The sequence below is a fragment of the Chiloscyllium punctatum genome, chromosome 22 (genome assembly GCF_047496795.1).
Source record: "Chiloscyllium punctatum isolate Juve2018m chromosome 22, sChiPun1.3, whole genome shotgun sequence".
Lineage (NCBI taxonomy): Eukaryota > Metazoa > Chordata > Chondrichthyes > Orectolobiformes > Hemiscylliidae > Chiloscyllium > Chiloscyllium punctatum.
The window spans coordinates 52,956,017-52,970,001 of NC_092760.1; the positions used below are offsets into that span (position 1 = coordinate 52,956,017).

Genomic DNA, 13,985 nt, shown 5'->3' on the forward strand with positions numbered 1-13,985 from the left:
GTTAGCTAGTGTTGCAGTATGCAGGGGAAATGTGCAAAAAATAGTATTTCTTAAAGGGTGGTGAATTGTTTGGGTCATGCCATGGGTGCAAATTTTAACACAGCAGTTTTCCTTTTCTGTTTTGAGTGTGGCTGTAGACAGAATGATAGATGTGATAAGAAAAATTGATGATGTGAAGATTACGCTAAAAGAAGAGAGAGAAGTTATGTACACAATAATTGTTGTATATCTGGACCTTGAGAAGGCATTTAACCAAGTTCAAAGAAGATAGTTGTTAAAAATATGGAAGCCCACTGAATTAAGAGTGCGGCAGCTATATGAATACAGAGTTGGTTCAGTGACAGGAAACAGTGGTGATGGATGGATGTTATTAAGATTAAGAGGTAGTTTGCAATGGTTTTCACTAAGTGTCAGTTTTGGGTCCATTACCTTCCAATTTTTGTGAATTATCTACCACTTGTAGGGAGCAGCATCATGACTTTTGCAGATAATACGAATCATCTTAATTTAGGGATTAGGACAGATATAGTCTTGAGGATGACACATAGCAGGTGAAGTTCAATACAGAGAAGTGTAAGTGATGTATTTTGATAGCACCATTTCTGCCAGAGAAATTGATTTTTGTAAGAGCAAGCAGCGGGTCACCAGAGGTAATGTAATTGTGATTTGATAGTTTGCAAGGGAATAATTTCTTGAATAACAAGTGCAATGCTCATTTACAGAGAGAATTACGTAATATAGATAAATAACATTGGAGTGCTAGGTAGACTTATTATTTGGACTTCCTAAATGTTAGGTTAAAATGTTATTTCCATGCCAGGGAGAAAACAACAGGTTGGGAGTGGGGCATAGGCATAAAAGTGGAAGCCATGGCAAACTTTTCCATTTCTGCCACTTTCTTCCCTCTCATCTGCTTGCGGCAGGTTTCTCAATAGTCTGGAGCAAGTTAGTTGACCAGCTACTGCTCAGGGGGAGGCGCGGGCACTTTATGGAAAGATGGAAAAGCTGCCTGCTGTTATTGTTTCATAGGCAGGACTTCCTCCTTGATGGGATTAAATGTTTTAACTCAAGTAGATTAACATTATGGTAGCTATTAACAGACTGAGTCATAAGGTGGCCAAATTGGAATGGACTTGCCAAAGAGTTTTGCATGGAATGGGGAGGAAATGGGGGACTGTCCTCTCCAGTCAAAATTCTAGTGAAAGTAAGTAATATAAACATAAAGCTTTAAAGATGATTGATGAGGGCAGGGCAGTGGATGTAGTTTACAGGGACTATAGCAAGGCTGTTGACAAGGTCCCTCATGGTAGGCTGATAAAGAAAGTGAAATCACATGGGATTCGTGGTGAACTATTAAGATGAATGAAGAACTGGCTTCGTCATAGAAGACAGAGTTGAGGTGGAAGAGTGTTTTTCTGACTGGAGATATGTGACCAGTGGTGTTCCACAGGGATCAGTGCTGGGACCCCTGTTGTTTGTAATGTGTATATGTCATGTAGAGAAGAATGTAGGTGGTTTGATTAGTTAGTTTGCAGATGACACAAAGATTGAGGAAGCTCCATATAGTGAGGAGGGTTGCCAAAGGATACAACTGGATACTGATAGGCTGGAAACTTGGATAGAGAAATGGCAGATGGAGTTTAATCAGGACTAATGCGAGGTGAGGAATTTTGGAAAGTCTAATACAGAGTGAAGTATACAATAAATGGCAGAATCCTTAGTAGCATCAACATATAGAAGGATCTAGGTGTACAGGTCTACAATTGCCTGAAAGTGGCAACACAAGTGGATAAGGTGCTCAATAAGGCAAATGGCATGCTTGCCTTCATTAGTCAAGGCATGGGGTATAAAAATTGACAAGTCACACTGCAATTTTATAGAACTTTAATTAGGCCACATTTGGAATATTGCATACAGTCACCACACTACAAGAAGGATGTGGAAGTTTTAGACAAGGTACAAAAATGGTTTGTCAGGATATTATGTGGTTTGGAGGGTATTATTTATGAGGAGATATTGGAGAAATTTTGTTTGTTTCTACTTGAATGCTAAAGGGTGAGACGTTTACAAAATTAGGAGAGGCATGGCTAGAGTGGATAGTCGGAGTGTTTTCCCCAAGGTAGAAATGTCAGTTACTAGGAGAGGTAGATTTAAGGTAAAAGAGGTTAAATTTAAAGCAGATATGAGAGGCACATTTTTTAAACACAGGTTGGTAGCTGCCAAGAATGCACTGCCAGAGGTGGTAGATACAACAGCAATGTTTAAGAGGAACCTTGAATGATATAACAATAGGCAGAGAATAGGGGCATATGGACCATGTCGAGGCAAAAAACTTTAATCTAGAGAGGCATCACGTTCAGCACAGTCTTGGTGGGCCAAAGGGCCTATTCCTGTGCTGTACTATTCTTTTTGTTTCTTTTGTTCCTAAACAAGCTAGGCTCTTGGATGTTTGGATATATTGTACTAAATTAGAATGTGTAGATTTTCATAGATAGGATTATAGCTGTGGGGGAACAAGATAACCGAATGTAGACACTGTATATCCAGTAGGACAGCCTGATCTGCTATGCTTTTCCGGAAGCACTTTAATCAGACTCTGATCTCCAGCATCTGCAGTCCTCACTTTTGCCCAGATATAGATTGTGATAACCTATTGATTAGAAATATATTGGAGAATACTTGAGTAGACCTGGTCCTTGGAGAAAGTGAGGACTGCAGATGCTATAGATCAGTCAAAAAGTGTGGTGCTGGAGAAGTACAGCCAGTCAGGCAGCATCCGAGGAGGAGGAATGTCGACGTTTCAAGCATAAGCTCCTCATCAGGAATGACGGGGCGTCCCTAGAGAACTTAGAAATAAATGAGGGGGGATGTTGAGCTTGATAGAAGGTAGCTGGGAATGCAGATAGGTAGATGAAGGTGGGAGATGATGGTAATAGGTCGGGTGGAGCGGATAAGTGGGAAAGGAGATGGACAGGTAGGACAGTTCAAGAGGACGCTGCAGAGTTGGAGGGTTGGATCTGGGATTAGGTGGAGGGTGGGGAAATGAGGAAACCGGTGAAATCAACATTGATCCCGTGTGATTGGAGTGTTCTAAGACAGAAGATGAGGTGTTCTTCCTCTAGGATTCATGTGGCTAGAGTTTGGCGGTGGAGGAGGCTTGCATGTCCTTGGGGGATTAGGAAGGGGAGTTGAAGTGTTCAGCTACAGGGCAGTCTGGTTGCTTAGTGCATGTGTCCCAGAGATATTCTCTGAAATATTCCACAAATTGGCTTCCTGCCTCCCCAGTGTAGAGGAGACCACATCGACAGCAACGGACACAGTAGATGATGTCTGTGGAAGTACAGGTAACTCTCTGTCGAACGTGGAAGGATCATTTGGGGCCTTGGATGGAGGTGAGGGGGGAGATGGGACGCAGGTTTTGCACTTCTTGTGGAAGATGGACTGTTCCACATACTTGATGAAGAGGCAGGCATTGCTGTGGCCCATGCCAGTGCACAACCCCTTTGGTCTGGAGAAAGTAGGAGGATTTTGAAGGAGAAATTGTTGAGGGTGAGAACCAGTTCAGCCAATGAAACTATGCAGGTGCCCTTCCCTTGCCACCGCAAGAAGTGCAAAACCTGCACCGAACATATTTCTGCATACTTTGACACCGTCCTGTCTCCCTTGGTCCAGGATCTCCCCACATACATTCGGGACACATCCCACTCCCTCCACCTCATCTGGAACTTTTGTTTCCCCGTCCCACAATGCCTCATCTTCACCATGGACATTCACTGCATGTACACATCCATCTGCCATGACTAAGGCCTCCAAGCCCTCCGTTTCTTCATCTACCACCAACCCAACCAGTACCCTTCCACTGACACACTCATTCGATTGGCTGGACTGGTTCTCACCCTCAACAATTTCTCCTTTGAATACTCCCACTTCCTCCAGGCCAAATGGGTAGTCATGGGTATTAGCTATGCCTGCCTCTTTGTTGGGTACGTGGAACAGTCCATGTTCTGCAGCTACACCGGCACCACTCCCCACCTTTTCCTCTGCTACATTGATGACTGATGACTGTATCAGCACCACCTTGTGTCCCCACAAGGAGGTATAACTGCTCATCAACTTCATGACCAACTTCCATCCTGACCTCAAATTCACCTGGACCTCCACCATAGAACATCCTGGATGGCCTCCTCCTTCAAGGACCACAATTTCCCCTCCAACATGGTCAACAATTCCCTCCAGTGCATTTCCTCCACTTCTTGCACCTCTGCCCTTGAACCCCACCCCTCCAATCACAACAAGGCTACCCTCCCCACCCCAGGTTCTCACCTTCCACCTTACCAACCTCCGGATATAAAGCATCATCCTTGGCCATTGCTGCTACCTACAAACAGACCTCACTACTAGGGTTATATTTCTCTTCACACCCCTATCTGTGTTTCACAAAGACCCTTCCCTCCACGACTCCCTTGTTACATCCACACCTCCCACAAACCTACACTCCACTCTCAGCACCTTCCCCTGCCACTGCAAGTAGTGCAAAACCTGTGCCCACATGCCTCCCCACCCTCCCCTCATCACCTTCATCCAAGGCCCCAAAGAATCCTTTCACATCCAACGGAGATATTCCCACACAAGTCTCAATGTGGTGTCCTCTATATTAGGGATACAGGACGCCAATTTGTGGAATGTTTCAGAAAACCTCTCTGGGACACACACACCAATCAACTCCACTGCCCTGTGACCGATCGCCAACTCCCCCTCCCAATCCGCCAAGGACGTGCAAGTCCTTGGCCTCCTCCACCGCCAAATTCTAGTCACCTGACCCCTGGAGGAAGAACATTTTATCTTCTGCCTTGGGACCCTCCAACCACATGGGATCAATGTTGATTTCACCAGTTTCCTCATTTCCCCTCGCCCCACCTTCTTGCAGATCCAACCTTCCAACTTGGCACTGTCCTCTTGAACTGTCCTATCTATCCATCTCCCTTCCTACCTATCTGCTCCACCCTCCTTTCCGACCTATCACTATCACCCCCCCATCTTCATTTACCTATCGCATTCCCAGCTACCTTCCACCCAGCCCTCCCCCTGCCCCCTATTTATTTCTCAGCCCTCTTGGCCCACCCCTGCACCATTCCTGATGAAGAGCTTAGCTCAAAGCCCAACTCTCCTGCTTCTCGGGTGCTACTTAGGCCTGGTCTTTCCACAGCCAGTCTCTCTTAATTTCAAAAAAACTAGACCTTGTCGAAGAAGCCACCCAATAATACTGTTATAAGTAATCAATTTGTGTTCCCTTTTCTTTCATTTTTCAATTTTTTCCCATTCTTGCATCTTTGTAGATGGTGCTGAGTCCTGACAGTTTCATAAACAATAATTGCTTTCCAGCATAGTATCTGGGTTCCCATTCACTGGGTCAGTTTGAACGGAGTGCTGTGGTCATCAAACCAGAATCAGCATAGCCAAGCTTGAGTCTGCATAAGCCAAGCTTATCTACTTTGCATAAATGTGCACTTCCTTCTTGATGTTAGATTGCAGGAATTACTGTGATTTATTTTTTATCCTGTCTGACTTCGGATGTTTCACTGATTTGTACTTTGCAAAGGATGTTGTTTGAGGTCATTTAATACTAATTAGACAATAGATAGAAACTCCAACCTGCTAGCTTCTTGTAAGTTTCATAAGATTTATATCCGATCCAGGAATAATTTTTAACAAAAGAAATAAAATCATTTAAGGTTAGTTTTCTAGAATATGGTTTCCCAGTATTGCCTAAGCATAGGACACTGTGTGTGTGTGTGTGTGTAGATACTGTAATACCAATGGTCTCTGCTTCAGTGCTGATCTTGAAATTTATACTGAACAATTTTTATAGATTCACATTGTTGTAGCAAATTTAAGTGTTCAAATGTAAATGTGGCAAATGTACATTTGGTACATTCATGTTAGGATAATTTGCAACCTAATTTCCTGTTTTTGTGATGATTGGGGTTATCTGCAATCTGCCCACATAAAAAGGGACAATTTCAAATAGACTTTTGAGTTTTGAGGCCTGAATCAGCACGAATGTTGAAGTTGAGGTATACTTACAGTACTAAAGCCATCCAATAAATGATACCATTTGTTTTCTCTGCTCCAAGGGTATGGGTCCAGTATTCCAGCCTTCGTTTTCCAATCTTTTCACCATCCCAGTGAATTAACACTATGGGTTTTGATTTGTGCCCCTCTCCCTCCCACTCCATGGAAGCACAAGAAGTGTAGCACCTCCTCTTTTATCTTTTCTCTTCCACTGTGCAGGACCCCAACATTCCTTCCAGTTAAATCACCAATTTATTTATACTTTCTTTCATAATGTGAGCAGTAAATACAGTACATAATGTGATGTCCTCTGCATGGGGAAGACTAAACGCAGATTGGATAATTATTTTGCTGAATACTTAGGTTTGATCTGTAAGAGTAACCCTGAGCTTCTGCTCTTTAGCCATTTTATTTCTCTGCATCACCTGCCTTGTCCTGACCTTCTATGCTGATCCACTGATATTCAGCCATGGCTCAAGGAACAGCAACTTACCTTTGATTATGCACTTCCCAACTTCCAGAGTCATTATCAACCTTAATGATATGAATTCGGAGCAATTGGTCCAATTCTTTCTTTTCAGATGGACATTCTGGCGATGCTTTTGCTGATCATCTGTTCATCCTGACTTCTACTATTTTGTTCATTCCTCTTTCCATTGTTGTTACATGACCTGCTGAACATTTCCAGCATATTCAGTTCAGATTATCTTTGTATCTTTGTTTATTTGCACCAAGTTGTCTGATCTTGCATCCAGTCTAATTAGGAAATTAAACTACATTGTCTTTCTCATCCTATGTTAAAGGAGATTTTCTCAATCTTGGTATCTTGGCCTCTGTTATTCCTGATTGAGAGTGCTTAATAAATACTCTGGAATAGGATTTATCACCCAGATAAATACTAGGTACAGTATTGGAACAATGTGTTCTTCATCAGTATTGATCACTTCGTTCTTACCCATATGAGGAAGAGTTGCCTAAAATATATGAGAAATCTTTCGCATTAGAATGAACATTTATGTTACGTAGACTATATTTTCTGGCATTTCTGTTTGGTTTCCAGTAATATGAACGATTACAGATTTTGTAAGAAAAAAGCCACAGCACATTGCATGAATGCATATATCTCATTCTGCTTGTAATGTTACATCTTGCAAGCTTGGCTATGTGACTATTAGCTTTCAGTCCTTGATCACAAATGCAGAAGAATGTCAAGATAGACACATACTTGTGTACACCACTATAAAACATAAGTATAGCTCTGCCTTTGTTCCTTTTGTGGTTTGAGTTGTTTGTTCTTCTGAAAGTGCACAATTTCATGTTGGTCAGCTACACAGAGCACAGGAACTGTTTGCTATTATGCACTGTATAAAAGTGTAAAATAACATTTTGAAAAAGGGAGGTTGCAGTTTTATGTATGAAAGGACATTGATGGCAAGTTCAGAAGCCAATTCTACACATGAGAACAAGTATATTTTTAAAATATTTAAAGGGAAGCAATCTCAGTGTGCATGACTGTGACTATTCAATTATCTTGAATTGCTGAACCTTGATGATATTACTTAAAATGCCAATGTCTGCAAGGTTTGATGCTACTGATAGATGTAAAGAATAATAAAGCAAAACTTAACCATGATTCTTGAAATGGTTACCTGAATTTAGTGTTTTTATTGTCTCACCAGCACTGCTCAGACTGCAAAGAAAAGAAACCAGCTCTCTATTCCTGTTCAGACTGCAATAAATGGCTTTGCAGTACATGTTCAGAAGAACATGTGCTTGGGAAGGAGACAAAACATCACAAATTGTCCATTCCTGAGCATACTGCAGGTAAGGTGTGCCTGATTAGATCAATATCTAATTGGCTGTTGAGAGTGATGGATATTGACTGATGTCTCTTCCTACTATATCTTGACTGGTTCCTTAAATTGTCAGTTATCCATGAGTAAAACCTCTTTGTTAAATCTCATTATATTGATTTTAGTAAAGTGAAAATACTTTGCCCCATTGTCAAAAAGAAAATATGGACTTAAAGATTGACATCTTGAGATCATGTCTTTGTTGGGGAGAGATGTCAAAGAGTAGTCTTGCAGCACAAGTCAATCTTTATTCAGAGCTCTTTACCCAACACAGCTTGGGAGAGGTCCTTGGAAATAATTTCCATCAGACACACTCTCTCTCTGAGCCAGGTATGGCATTTGTATGCATTCTGTGTTACAATAATTACATACAACATTGGTGTCATTGTTAGCCACATGCCTCTAATCTACACATCTAATCCTATATCACCAATTTGGACAACTCTGTCTACAGCCCTAGGTCCTCCCATGATCTCATCATGTTTACCAGACACCTTTATCACCAGCCCTTGTTACAATACATTTTATTCAATCAGATTCCACCACTGATAGTTATGCTCCTTCCCAGGCACTTGCCATCTGTTTCATGTAATTGCCAAAAGCTTGGATACCTGCTTATCAGTAATGACTTTTTAAAATTCTGTTAGGCAATTTATATTCCCTACTAATGCAATTAGAAGAGATACAAAAGGATACTCATTTCTACCAAATGTTATAAAATTTGTAATATCAGTCCAACATAAAGTTAGTTATATCATTAGTTATATAGTTATACCTAAAGTTGTGAAGTTTTGTAGTTTCATCTAATATAATAATTCTTTGACAAAGTTGACAAACTGGGGACTAACTTCTCTGTCTCAACCTTAGAGATCAAGCATAGTCTCTCTATCTTGCAGCTGCAGTTACAGCTCCTGCAATTTACATACTGTCGGTTGTTTTAGATCAAACTTTGATTCTTGGATGAACCTTACTGTCTCAATTCTAAGTACTTTTCATTCCAATTCTCTTTACAAAATAAGACAGCATCCATTTGAATTCTATTGATGACAGTGAAATTCAATCACCTTCACAGCCTTAGCAAGTCATTAAAAGAAACTTATTTGGATTCCACAGAACATGACCTCATCCTCACCCTTCCCTTATAATTTGTCTCTGTCTCTGTCACTGTCCCCATGATCTTTGGGTGTAAGGATCTGCTCAAATTGTCTCCATCATTATCTTAGCATTTTGCTAAGTGGTGAAGTTACAATTTATTTTTTGAAGTCACACTGACACTGACCATATTTTACAACATCTTTATACCCCTGCCTCCCCCCACTATGCTATCTGTCTCTTCGTGTTCTCACTTCATCTTCCCTGCTAATGAAGTGGGCCGCTCTTCACTATCTAAGGTTGACTGCTCATTGGAATTCAGCTAAATCTCTTCATTTAGTTTGTACGTTGTATTTTTAATTACATGGTAATCTTATAGATATGGTTAATATGTAATAACAGTTACCTAAAGAATTTTAATTATTATGGGATTATATTTTGTATCACCTTCTGGCATGGTCTGCCCCAACAAACCCTCCTCTTGGCCCTTGGCCTATGAGCATTGACTTTGGTAATAATACCCATTCTTCCAACCTTTGCTGTCTACTTTTTTCCACTTCTTGAACTGTCTTTTAGCAATGTACATTAGTAGAATCAATACAAGTCATACAACAAGTTGTACCACAATCACCATATGAGATATAATCCAAATCCAGGGGTGGATTTGGGTATTCATGACCCGGTTCCACAATTGGTCCCACCAACCGATCTCTCTCAGGCTCTTGTTTACTTGATTCATATGAAGGTTGATTTCCTCAGTGTATTTGGTCTATTTATGGATGATGTCTTTAGTCTCCTTGATGAAGTGAGCCCAATCTGCTGTCCGATGGGGAACAATGACAGTTTAGTGGTGACGTACTGTAATATTTCTTAGTGTGTGTCTGTGCATTGGACCGTGAGATTTTCGTTAAGTAGTAAGTCTTTTTCTGGCATAGGTAAGATTTGTTCATTAACAATAACATGCCAAGTTATATTGCCAATGACAATATTATGTCCCAACAGAGGACAGTTTTTGTGATAATAACTGGCCACTATATTGCAGTAATAAGCTGGTCCAACTAGGGCATACTGCTGAAAAGACTGGAGGATTATTCACTGGTAATATAGACAGTGTACAATTCTCCTAAGAGTCAAAGCCACAATAGGTACGCTTTTGCCCAGTCAGTTCCTCTGGGCATGCCTAGTGATCCTCTCCAAGGTGCCACTGATAAGTCGATGTCCTTCTTGGTAATATTTGTAATGATCACATGGTTTGGGGTCTTTTTAGCACTCTCTAGGTCCCCTCATGTTACTTGCCAATATTGTGGACCTTCCTCAAGTGATAGGTATGTATGACCCCACAACTAAATATGTATAGCGCTACTGCTATGTATTGTCCCCCTTTACATAAGAACATAACTTAAGAACTAGGAGCAGGAGTAGGCCATCCAGCCCTTCGAGCCTGCTCCACCATTCAATAAGGTCATGGATAATCTTTTCGTGGACTCAGCACCACTTATCCGCAGTCTCGCCATATTCCTTAATTCCTTTATTTTTCAGAAAAAAGTTTTCTTAGCTTTAAAAGTGTTTACTGAAATAGTGACAACTACTTTCCTGGGCAAGGAATTCCATAGATTAACAACCCTCGGGGTGAAGAAGTTCCTTCTCAATTCAGTCCTAAATCTGCTCGCTCTAATCTTGAGGTTGTACCCTCTTGTCCTAGTTTCACCTACCAGTGGAAACATCCTCTCTACTTCTATTTTATCCATTCCCTTCATAATTTTGTACATTTCTTCAAGAGCCCCCCCCCCACCCATTCTTCTGAATTGCAATGAATGTAATCCCAGTCTACTCAGCCTCTCCTCATAATCCAACCCTCTCAACTCTGGAATCAACCTAGTGAACCTCCTCTGCAACCCCTCCAATGTCTGTATATTGTTTCTCAAGGACACTAAACTGCACGCAGTACTCCAAGTGTGGCCTCACCAGCACCTTGTACATCTGCAACATTGCCTCTCTGCTTTTAAACTCAGCCCCTTTAGCAATGAAGGACAAAATTCTATTTGCCTTCCTAATTACTTGTACCTACAGACCAACCTTCTGTGATTCAGCACAAGAACACCCAGGTCCCTCTGCAAATCCGTATGCTGCAACTGTTTACGATTCAAGTAATAATCTATTTTGCTGTTACTCCTACCAGATGTATGACTTCACATTTACTAACATTGTATTCCATCTGCCAGACCTTTGCCCACTCACTCAATGCATCTGTGTTCCTCTGCAAAGTTTCACAGGCCTCTGCACACTTTGCTCTGCCACTCATCTTAGTGTCATCTGCAAACTTTGACACCGTACATATGGTCCCCAACTCTAAATCATCTATATAAATTGTAAATAGTCGTGTTCCCTGAGGCACACCACTAGTCACTGATTGCCAGCCAGAATAGCACTCATTTATCCTCACTCGTTGCTTCCTGTTAGTCAATCAATCCTCTATTCATGTTAATACTCTACCCCTAATGCTATGTATCCTTATCTTATGAAGCAGCCTCATGTGCAGCATCTTGTCAAAGGCCTTTTGGAAATCTATTTTCACCACACCCACTGGGTCCCTGTTGTCCACCTTGCTCGAAACGCTTTCAAAGAATTCTAAAAGATTTGTCAAGCAGGACCTGCCCTTCATGAACCCATGTTGTGTCTGTCCAATGGGACAATTTCTTTCGAGACTTCTTCCCTGATAATAGACTCAAGCATCTTCCCCACTACAGAGGTTAAGATAACTGGTCTATAATTTCTCATCTTTTATTTACCTCCCTTTTTAAACAGTGGCGTCACATTTGCTGTTTTCTATTCTGCTGGGACTGCCCCAGAGTCCAGCAAATTTTGGAAAATTACCGCCAGTGCACCTACTATTTCTCCCGCCATCTCTTTTAGTATCCTGGGATGCATTCCATCAGGGCCAGGAAACTTATCTATTCTTAGCTCCATTAGCATGCCCAACACTGGCTCTTCCGTAATAATGATCATTTCTACATCCTCACCTACCTCCATCTCTTCATCACTTACTGGCATGTTATTCGTGTTCTCCACTATAAAGACCGATTCAAAGTATCTGTTCAATGCCACGATCATTTCATCATATCCCATAACTAAAGGACCAATGTTTACTTTAGCCGCTGTTTTTCATTTTATATATTTAGAGAAACTTTTGCTATCTGTCTTTAAATTCTGTGCTAGTTTTTTCTCACTCTATCTCACTTTCTTTATAGTTTATTTTGTGGCTTTCTGTTGACTTTTAAAGTTTCCCAATCTTCTACCTTCATGCTGTTTTTGGCCACTTTTGTATGCCTTCCCTTTCAATTTGATAGCCTACCATATTACCTTAGACACCCATGGCAGATTACCCCTCTTCTTACAGTCCTTCCTTTTCACTGGAATATACCTTTGCTGAGCAATTTGAAAAAATTCTTTAAAAGTCTTCCACTGCGCATTAACTGTCCCACCATAAGATCTTTGTTTCCAGTCTACTTTAGCCAGGTCCTCACTAATTCTATTGTAGTCCCGCTTGTTCAAGCACAGGCCACTGGTATTGCATTTTATCTTCACTCTATCCAGCCTCTATCCAGCTGTATTCTAAACTCAACCATACTGTGATCACTTCCTCCAAGACGATCCCTAACTATGAAGTCATTAATTATTCCAGTCTCATTACACAGAACCAGATCTAGGATAGCTTGCTCCCTTGTCGGTTCCATTACAAACTGTTCAAGAAAACTTTCACAGATGCATTTAACAAACTCCCCCTCAAGGCTACCCTGACTGAGCTGCTCGATGAATCTACATGCAGATTAAAATCCCCCATGATAGTTGCCGTACCATTTTTAGAGGCATTAGTTATTTCTTTGTTTATTACCCGCCCCAATGTGATGTTATTAGTTGGTGGCCTATAGACTATGCCCATCGGGGACCTTTTCTTCTTAGAGTTTCTAATTTCCACCCAAATGGATTCAACCTCATTCTCCATAGAACCTCTTAGAAACACTCTAATGTTGTCCTTGAATATCAGAGCTACACCACCTCCCTTACATTCCTGTCTGTCCTTCGAATAGTCTGGTAACCCTTGATTTTTAACTCCCACTTATGACTATTCTGTAACCATGTCTCCATAATGGCTACCAAGTCATGTTCATTTGTGATGATTTGTGCCATTAACTCATCAACCTTGTTACAAATGCCATGAGCATTCAGGTAAAGTGCCTTTATGCCAGCTTTCATAATGTCATGATTCACAACATCTCTAATATCTCCTGAGTTATCCTTCCTTTTTGCTTCTTTTATAGCCTGCTTTGAACTTAAACCCTCCTACATACATACCTTTTTATTTATCATCATACTTCCTGATGCTTTCCCTTTCCCCCAACTCACAAGTTTAAACTCCTTTAAATCCTATTTATTCTTTTCGCTAGAACTGGTTCCTGATTGGTTTAGGTGGAGACTGTCCCATCAGATACCCTCGCTCCAAAACTGATGCCAATGCCCCAAGAAATGGAACCCTTTTTCCTACACTATTCCCTTAGCCACGTGTCTATTTCCTGAATTTTCTTATGTCTAAGCCAATTTGCACATGGCTCGAGCAGTAATCCAGAGATTATGACCCTCGAGGATTTGTTCCTTAATTTCATTCCTAGTGCTTGATAATTCCCAAACAGGTCCTCCTTCCTAGCCTTGCCAATGTTCTTAGTCCCATCATGGACCACAACAACTGGATCCTCCCCTCCCGCTCCAGTATACTTCCAAGTTGGTTAGAGATGTCCTGAACGCTGGCACTGGGCAGGCAACACACCATGCGGGACTCTCGATTCAGCTTGCGAAAGATATCATCTGTTCCCTTAATTATAGAATCCCCTGTAACTACCAAGTTGTCCTTCTGCTTCCCCCTTATGAATGGCCTGCTACGCGATGGTGATATGGTCAATTGGCTCATCCTTC

At 41.3% G+C, this 13,985-nt stretch overlaps 1 protein-coding gene across 3 annotated transcripts in view; it reads left to right on the plus strand.

Moving 5' to 3' along the window:
• The window catches only part of trim66 (tripartite motif containing 66), a 218,185-nt gene that overhangs the window by 145,274 nt on the left and 58,926 nt on the right, over nucleotides 1-13,985 (plus strand). For all 3 annotated transcript variants that reach the window (XM_072592328.1, XM_072592329.1, XM_072592330.1), the window contains one exon: nucleotides 7,752-7,896. In XM_072592328.1, coding sequence (XP_072448429.1) covers nucleotides 7,752-7,896 — 145 coding nt within the window. The remainder of the gene's footprint in view (nucleotides 1-7,751; nucleotides 7,897-13,985) is intronic.